Below are 9,876 nucleotides of genomic sequence, written 5' to 3' on the forward strand. Positions count from 1 at the left end.
GTGGTAAATGTGCTTTTAAGGTACAGAAAAAGAGCATAGCTCTGATTTGGAACAATAAGCCACATCAAGCATACCTAGATTGTGGTGTGTCTGTCATTAGCATGTTGTCTGCATAAGATGTTGCAGGAATCATATTTTCTCACTTTCTTTTAAGATTTGGCTTACAAACCATATGAAAGAAAATTTAAATTAACATAGTCTTAAAATTCTAATGAGTTATGGTTCAAAAGAAGCAAAACTAACCACAAATTGGTAGTCGCCCTGCTCATCCATTCCCACACACAATCTCTCGCCTCTCTCTTTTTAGGTCCAGTCCAAACCAGAAAAGAAACCAGGCACACCTCCACCAGCAGCTGCCCCTGCCCTGGCCGCACCCGCCCCGGCCCCACATTCACCCAGCCCTCCCCCGGCTCCAGTGATAGTCACCCCTCCTCCCCCTGCCATCAACATTCCCAGGTTCTACTACCCCCGTGGGCTTCCTGCCCTGGGCCCAGGGTGCCAACCACGACGCAGCCATCACTGCCATCGAGACAGCCTTCACTGAGTTTGAGGAGGAGAAGGCCGACATATATGAAATGGGCAAGATTGCAAAGGTCAGCTATTTAACAACAGACATTATAATGTTTATTGTTCTGGGAATGCTAATAATATTAACATTGAACATGGTTTTAAATTTAATAAAAGCATCAACGTTTACTTCCAGTACATGATGTCACAGTATGTGAGATTAACATCAGTCCATTCATCTTTCATCTTGAAGCTGTCACACTGCTTTATTCCATAAACATTTTCTAGAAACATTTCCCTTTCTCCGGGAAATCAATAAACACACAGCAGGCTGGTGGATACAATGTTGTTTTTATGCTGCCGCTCCATTCTAAGCAGTATGTTCACCACTTCTAGGAAACTGAAGCACAGTACACAATTGCTCTTCAGGGTAAGGTAATGATAATGTTACTTGTGTCTCTGTACAGGCATGTGGGTGTCCACTTTATTGGAAGGCCCCCATGTTCTACGCAGCAGGTGGCGAGAGGACGGGCTTCGTCTCCGTTCACTCCTTCATTGCAACCTGGAGGAAGTAAGGCAAACATCATGTTCATCTGACTCAGAGTTCATTATTGCTTCATCTGACATCAGTTTATGATATGAGCCCTCTCCTCTCCTCTCCTCTCCTGCAGGTTGTTGCACAGTTGCCACGACGATGCATCAAGGTTTATTTACCTGCTAGCCAAACCTGGCTGTAACTACCTAGAGCAGGAGGACTTCATTCCTCTACTGCAGGTAAACGCCTTATTGACACTGATCAATCAGAAACCTTGCACAATACCCATTCTGTCTTCTACAGATTTCTCCTCAAACTTGTCTAAATGATGCTATGTTTCCTGGTCCTTCCTGTTTGTGCTTGTCTGATTAGGACATAGTGGATACACACCCCGGGCTCACATTTCTGAAGGATGCACCTGAATTCCATTCCCGCTACATCACAACGGTAAATGCCATGAAAATGATAACTGTCTTTGTGTTTATTATAATAGTGTATTTTAATTTAATCATTAGCATTTAGTATCAAGCTATTAGTACTCTCGTAAGTGGTCTATAAAGGAGCCACAGCTTCTTATCTATTATCCAAGTATAATTAAGTGTTACACATTATTAATGTTGTCCAAGTAGTCAGACTGGTTGTACTAAAAGTCACACACAGTGGAGACAAAGTATTAATTTTTATGTCATTTTATGACAACAAAAGGATGAATATACATATTGAAAAAGTACCAAAAACTATATAAAATGATGTCGATTTTATTACAAACTAAAATGGAAGTCAGGATTGCATTAACAGTTTATGTTATATAAATATGTCTTAAAAATGTGACTCTGCAGCAATGGTGGAAAGCAACTAAGTACATTGACTTCTGTATACTATGTAGTACTGTGTACTATCCTTACAGCATTGTATCTTTTACACCACCACATACATTTGACAGCTTTAGTTGCTAGTTTCTTTACAAATTACAGATTTTACATATAATTGATGATGAAGATTAAATTGACCAACATATAAAACATATAAAGCAGTTTAAATAAAAGCCACCTTACCTGGTTACAAAGATAAAATGCTACCTACATGTCATCAACAATGTAGCTGATTAATAATTAGTTTTTAATAAGTACTTTTTAAAATTAATTACATTTTGAATGGACATTTACTAGTGGTGGCATATTTTTAATTATAGTATTGTTTCTTTATTGATTAAAAGTAAAGTTTAGTAAAAATGTGTGTATCCTGTGTGTGGACCGGGACAGCTGCATCACATACTACAGAAGTTGAGGGTTCGCTGATACAGAAGAGGCTGTGCTCTGGTGCGTCAGCGTGCAGTGATGTCACGGAAACACTGATGCCCCCTACAGCCCACTGCAGCGGAGGCCCCAGTCCCTTCACATGTCCATATTAAGACACTTCCTTCAGATTAGGCCAGCTGACCCACTACTGTATGAGACATTAGTAGCCCTGGGAGGTCCATGTACCAGGAAATGGGTGCTAATCCGCTCTTTACTAAGCCTAAGTGTTGTGTTTCAGGGGCAGGGACCTCTTGTTTCCATTGTATGCTAAAGACCTGTCTCACTAAGATTATGAATGAGGACAGAAATATCAGTTGTGGATGCATTGTTGGTAGGTCTCTCTCATGGAAAGATGAGGGATACATTTAACAAATCTGGATGACAGAGCTTGAATGGATCCCATGTGAGATTTATGCCATTTTCATTAGACAGAAAGCACAGCCCAGCCAGTCTGACAGCTTCAGTTTCAGACCTTGCCTTCTGCCTCCCTTTCCCATTAGCTAAAACCAACCAAAACACTGACGTCTCTCAAATGAACTCTTCGTCATAATTGAATTTCATTTGATGTCCTACTGTAAAATAAATGTACTCATGCCAATTAACACTATTTTTCTACTTATGTAGGTGATCCAACGGATATATTATGTGGTGAACCGTTCATGGACAGGTCGTATCACCATGATGGAGCTGCGCAAGAGCAACTTCCTGCAGACCCTGGCCCTGCTCGAAGAGGAGGACGACATCAACCAGATCACCGACTACTTCTCGTACGAGCACTTCTACGTCATCTACTGCAAGTTTTGGGAGCTGGACACTGACCACGACCTCTACATTGACCCCAAAGACCTGGCGAGATACAACGACCACGGTAAGTACAACCTGAGCCGACTGACATGCGTTTATACCTGATGCATGTGAGCTAATGTAAAGTTTATCAAGAAAGAAATCGGGCTCTGAGGGATAGAAGTACTAAATCAGAATCAAATACATAAAATTCAAGGTGATGACAAGATGTTCTAAAACTTCAACTGAATTTGTTGATTTAATATGGGTTGGAATGCCAGTAAAGACCCAGACCCAGAATCAGAAGCAGACAAACTTTGGATTTGGCGCATTCATTTTCTTATTTTCCAATTGTTGGGCCTCCACTAGCTGGTACAAAAAACAACAGCTGTTTGTCCTCGACTCAGCACTTTCATGCTGTCTGATGTGAAATCCATTACACTGTTAACTGCATTATGTGACCACTCAGCCAAAATGTAATTCACTAACTCAGTACTTACGCAAGTGAGTGAATTGTATGCGTAATGGTTTACAACAGTATCCATTTGCTTATTTTTCTCATTCTCTCCTCTGACAGCATCCTCAAACAGAATCATTGAGAGATTGTTTTCAGGGGCCGTCACTCGGTAAGTGAAAACACACGCATAAACAAACACAGAGGAGCAGATTACTTCACCATAACAGCAGTATTGAATGTGAATGTCTCTGCTTTTCTCGTTTCCAGGGGTAATGCAGTGCAGAGAGAAGGCAGGATGAGCTACGCCGAGTTCGTCTGGTTCCTCATATCTGAGGAGGACAAGAAAAATCCCACCAGGTAACAGCCACTTGGTTCTGTGGGCAGATGGTCACTGTGTGTGTCCAATGAATATCTGAAATCCAAGTTGAATGTCATCTCTCGCCATTTTCAGTGGCACTTAGTTCATGAGAGTTTGTGTCTGTGTGAACTATGTAATTTCTCTCTTTAGTATTGAGTACTGGTTCCGGTGCATGGACGTTGATGGCGACGGCGTCCTGTCCATGTTTGAGTTGGAGTATTTCTACGAGGAACAGTGTGAGAGGATGGAGAGGATGGGTATTGAACCTCTGCCTTTCCAAGATTTACTCTGCCAGATGCTTGACCTGGTTAAACCCGAGAGTCCAGGTTAGTGCCCTTTTATATCACGTATAATCACCTTTTATTTCTCTTCACTAGAAAGCCACTCCTTACCATATTCCTTTTTTACACCTGCTAACTGAACTTTACACATGCCATGTGTTTGAGTATATGCTGTTCCGTCCAGGTAAGATAACCCTGGGTGATCTGAAGCGCTGCCGGATGGCCCACATATTCTTTGACACCTTCTTCAACCTGGAGAAGTACCTGGACCATGAACAGAGAGACCCATTTGCTGTGCAAAAGGTGTGTATCTGCATCTTATGTGTGTGTGTAATATTCACCAACACTAGCAAGTCGAAGAGGAATAGTTGCAAAAGAGAAACTGAATCCGTATAAAGCAACACTTTGAAATATGCCCCACAACTGATGAAAAGTGTTTACTTGTAGTCTATTGAAATGATGGGGAGGATGATAGAGATATGATAATAAAAATACTATGACTGACTGACTTTATACACTGCAAGTTGATTTTAAAACCTGATACCACTTTTCAGCACTGTGATTCTGAACGCCAGTGGTCCTGAATAAATAAAGTGTCAGTATTGAAATGTAAAAATTTTGGCCGTTTACTCAACACAAAATTCCTTCATTAGCATTAGAACAATGGGTTACTGGTTTTTGTTACCCTGAAGTATAAGAGTCTTCTCCTCCTCACTTCCAGATGTTAGGCATTTTGATAAATTTAATAGATTTGCCCCTTATTCATTGTGTTTTGTCAGGAATTGGAAACTTCTCATTCTTTTGTGTGCTTTTGTCAATACCTTATGTTTGTGGTGTGCATGTGATGTTGCAGGATATTGACAGTGAAGGTCCAGAGCCGTCTGACTGGGATAAATATGCCTCAGAAGAGTATGAGATACTGGTGGCAGAAGAGACTGCAAATGAGCAGCTGCATGAGGGGTACGACACACACACACACACACACACTCACACTCAAACATGTGTATGTGCTCCTCCTACTATGGAAATGTAATCAGTCTTCTTAATAGGCTGAGTTAGTTTGATTGGTGAGAAAATAAAAGAATAAGGTGTGTGCGGCGGCAGCTAGTTCTACTATGTGTGCTTTTTTCCAGGTCATTTGATGACGACTATGAATCTGAGGAGCTTCAAGTCCCCGGAGAGATTGGGAATAAAATGGAAAAACTGGTCATATCAGATCTGTCAGCATAAAACTCCTTCCCTGGAATTCCTGGGCCTTTCATCCTGGAAAACAGATGGGAACAGAAGTGATAGAGAGTCCCTTAGGGTGGATGCATCACAAAAAAAATACATGGATGTAATGACAGAGGGAGAAAAGGATTCTGGCATCTGTCTTAACGATGAATCTGGAGTCTCCTCAGAATGGACTCGCCGGTTTTTGTGTGTGTGACTGTAAACCAGTACTGTTCTGTGTCTGGTGCAAAAAAAAAAGCATCTGTATTCATACAGAAAAATAATGTCACTGCCTCCAGCTTGTCACTCCATCCGAGAGAACAAAGCCAATGATGGAGGGAGACGTGCTCAATAAGCTCTAAAAGGAATCAAGAAAAAAAAAAGCTTCACCGTAAAATAAAGTAACTGCCATTGTGAATTCTCTACTGACAATCCTGCCTGAAGACAATCACCTGCATATTCAGTTGTTGCTGTGCTAAAGGCAGACAGACAGGTAGACTGTTAGTTACACAAATAGACTCTTAAGTTGGAGAAACAGGGAGATGGAAATAGATGATGATAGTGATAGGCATTTCCATTCAAAGCCCACAGTCACAACAGTCAGCTGCTCAGTTATATCACATACAGACAGACACTGCCATCAGAAACCTGCTGCCTGTGCAGCTTGTCACTGTGTTTCTTGTAAAGGAAGTTGTTAAACCTCTAGTCCCTTCAGGGAGGAATCATGTAACAGTTTTGGGTGGTTCGTAACAGCACCTCTCTGTGGCCAGTCTGTACTACTGCACATCTATCACTGTCATGCACGGTGCATAATGGCTGGCCAACCTTTCCACGAGGGAGTTCAGTTCACTGCACAGCCTGAGCTCTGCTCTATTCTTAGAGCAGCATTATCAGCGCTCCACCTCCGGACTCCCTTTGCAATCATTTCTAAACTCTGGAAAAAGCTTCTGACTACACGGACTGTAATGTTCCAGCCAGTGAGTTAATGCTCGGCAGGTCACAGTCAGAGATATGCACATAAAATGATGCATGTTGACAGACATATCAAACTCTCTGGTAGAGTTGCCCACACATTTCCACCTGTAACATTTGTAATAATATATGCACATAAGAACTGTGAGTTGTTCCTGTCAGTCTCATGCATCTATCCAGCACATCCCACTGTATGTTTCTCACATCCTTGTTGATTGTGTACAGTATCTGGTAATTGATTTGTTTCTTGTCCTTTATGCCAAAAACTGTTAATTTCCTGCTTAGAAGTCATTGTTATATACCATTTGTTTCTGAAACTTTCTAATGTCCATTCTCCCTGTAACACACATACCAAACACACGGCTAAGGATGCCTCTTAAAGGATCAGTACATCCAAATGATGACAACAGCATGATTTCTCCTGATTCTAGTGGTGAGACCTTTTTGTTGTATTTGTCCAAGTTTTTAGAAATCTGTCCCTGAGAGTTCAGCCTCAGTCCTATCACAATGGAATTGAATGAAATTTTGTTTGTGGCTCCTACAACATAGAATATAACATTAGCATTTAACAGCAACCTCTCTGTCCCTGTTACTCAAAATAAACGACAGAACACACTGTGAACATTTTCCATTGGAACTACTTTCTATTGAGGAAATAGTCCTGACATTGAGGTTTGTAGAGAGTAACAGGACACTGTGTCTGGCAAAGTGTGATGCTGATGATTTTATTTTATTTTTTTCATGCTTTGAGTGCCGCAGATGAAATTCCATTCACTCCCATTGTACTGAGACTGTGGCAGAAATCTCAGACATAGATATCTTTAAAGTTGGGCAAATACAATAAAAACAATTTACATAGAGAGATTACATTAAGTGAGATTTTGTCGGTCAGTTTGTGTGAACTGACCCTTTAACCCTATTATTTACTGTGCTGCACTCACAGGGACAGGTGCATGTGTGTACACTGCCCTTACTGTAATAGCTAGGAGCGTGTGTTTGCTTATAAATCACTGATAGAGGAGTGTGTTTTAGGAGTGTGTGATATGTAGCTCACGGTTTCGGGCTGTTTATATGCCGTAGCTGTTGCCATGGGGATGGTGTTCTGTGTGTGTGTGTGTGTGTGTGTGTGTGTGTGTGTGCGCGTGTGTGCGTGTGCGTGTGCACACTCATATAACTCTTTAATTAGGAATGGGACAGCTCTTGTCCTCGATGGCTTCAAATTTACTGGCTTATACCTGCCATTACTGACACGAAATGTACACAGACACACTTATGCCCACACCACACTAAAGTTGCTATTGAAAGGGAGAAAGAGAGCTAGTGGATGCAGTAAGGCCTTAAGGACCTTGAGTTTCCCTCTTATGCTCCTCAGCCATTGTAAATGTGCCTGACTGTGTATTAAACTATATTATTAATAACAGTAATAATAAGCCATTATAGATATAACGGCTTCAGATTTTTGATGTATTTTGATGGTTTATATTGCTGTGCCACTGTGTGGCTCGGGACAGGGGGGTAAATTATGTTAGATGTGTGTATGTTTGTGTGTTAGATGCACAGTGGATTTCAGAGGAGGGGGGGAATCCTCTGGAGGACTGATCTGAAGCTCCAACCACCTGACAATCATAAAATTATTAGATACACGTCACATGGAAACCTCTGAGACTGATGTTTAACTGCTGTGGTCACATACACACACATGCGTGCACACTCACACACTCTCAAGGAGACTTTTTCACCCAGACAGTATTTAAAACGAAACTGTTAAAGGCAATGTGATGTCTCCGGTTGATAACTTTCTGGCTCTATGCAAAGTGTCCTGGTGCTCACACATGCAGCATCGGGCGAGGAGAGAAGCCATGTGGGACTTCTACTTTGAAATTATATGTCTACCGTGAGAGGTAGAGAAAAGACTTTTATTTTGATGTACTTCCTCTGTGCAGAGGAGACTCAAGGCTGATATGTGATGCGAATCCTGATGTTGTATTGGCATGGTTTTCTTTCTTTCTGTCCTTCATTTTTGCTTGCTTTCTTTCTTTCTTTCTTTCTTTCTTTCTTTCTTTTTTCTTTTTTCTTTTCTTTGTCCTGCTCCTTGTCATTTGTTGCTTTTGTCTGAAGTTTAAAAGTTTAAATAAAGATGTTTCAAGAATACCCATTCTCTTCTTCAAGAATCTTCATGGTTTGTACCTTTCTGCACCCTCCTCCTGTGCACTCAGACACACACATCTCACACACATATACACATCACCATTCCCTCCTTGTGTACACACTGTGTACCATGAGTGTGTTTGTCTGCACCGGTGCGTAGGCAGGTGTGCTTTATTGATTTATTGTCTGTCTGGGGACCTGAACTTTTGTGACGTTTTAATTTTTTGTACATTTTTACATGTACATGTAATAAAAATATTTGTTGTTTTTTTCTTTTACCAGCATTTATCAAAAATTCAGACTCAAATTACCTTTTATCTGCTGTTTCTTAAACAGCTGAGGTTTTTGGGTTTGTTTTCTCTTGAAACGCAGGACGTAATTTGATGCTAGTTCACTGAGGGTTCTCAGACCCACATGGCTTGGACTCTGACTGGCACACATGACGTAAGCAGCTCTATACTGAATCACTGGGATTGACGTCACTGTTGTCATGACAAACATGGGCCAAAACAGGAAGTCTCTGGTGAGTGTGGCACGTTGTTGATTGTTCTTTTGGCAGACAGCATATTCAGGAGATTACCAAGCTAACCACATCCAATGATCAGTCATTGATCAGTCATTGGATTTTACTTTGTTTCATAGATACCGTGCATAGATGTTGCAACACCTGTCAGCAAATGTGCTACTATATGTACTTTCTCTCATTTCTGATGACCTATGCCTTCTCCATCCAGCTTACACTGACATCAGTGCTAAGGTTTGCCCTTACAGTGTTGGTGTTGCCTGGGTCTCTATACTACTACTCCTACCTTAGAGCAGTTGCCATGGGATACTTCCCTAGTGCTTTCTACCAGTAACCTTACTGGGCAGGCAGTGGTCTGTGTCCTGCCAGAGCTGAGTGGCACCATCTGGAATTACTAACCTTTTCACTAGCACCATCGTCTTCATCCTCTCCCTTTTTTTCCCACTCACTGTCCTCACCACACAGCTGCCAAAGACAGGGCATGGTGAACCCAGAGCTCTAGAATACAGCTGGAGTTCCCACACTTCTACCAGAGATTGACTCATCCTCCCACATAACATTCATTTGTTTATGTTGCAGTTTTTAAAAAAAAAAAAAAAACTTTTCTTATGGATATAATTCATGGCAAACTGACGGTGATGGTAGGGCAGGAGTTTCTGTTGGGGTTTATTGTCCTGAATGCAATGATTGTCCTAAGAATGGTGTAATAGTTGGCATGCCACCATGTTGTGATTTGTACATGAGCAATTTGCCTCCCATCGAAGGTCAGAGTTGACTGGTCATTGTTTTGAAATGGCACTCT

The 9,876-nt window shown here is 41.4% G+C and overlaps 1 protein-coding gene across 1 annotated transcript in view; it reads left to right on the forward strand.

Annotated features, from left to right (window-relative positions):
• LOC108874999 (serine/threonine-protein phosphatase 2A regulatory subunit B'' subunit alpha-like) overlaps positions 1-8,554 on the forward strand; it is a 57,801-nt gene extending 49,247 nt beyond the window's left edge. The window contains 12 exon segments of the mRNA XM_051078184.1: positions 308-493; positions 495-593; positions 975-1,078; positions 1,179-1,281; positions 1,415-1,489; positions 2,965-3,208; positions 3,701-3,749; positions 3,848-3,937; positions 4,089-4,264; positions 4,404-4,522; positions 5,073-5,179; positions 5,353-8,554. Of these exon segments, the coding sequence (XP_050934141.1) occupies positions 308-493; positions 495-593; positions 975-1,078; positions 1,179-1,281; positions 1,415-1,489; positions 2,965-3,208; positions 3,701-3,749; positions 3,848-3,937; positions 4,089-4,264; positions 4,404-4,522; positions 5,073-5,179; positions 5,353-5,449 (1,449 nt within the window). The 3' untranslated portion in view covers positions 5,450-8,554.
• Positions 8,555-9,876: the final 1,322 nt, after the last annotated feature.

The sequence above is a fragment of the Lates calcarifer genome, linkage group LG19, assembly GCF_001640805.2.
Source record: "Lates calcarifer isolate ASB-BC8 linkage group LG19, TLL_Latcal_v3, whole genome shotgun sequence".
Lineage (NCBI taxonomy): Eukaryota > Metazoa > Chordata > Actinopteri > Centropomidae > Lates > Lates calcarifer.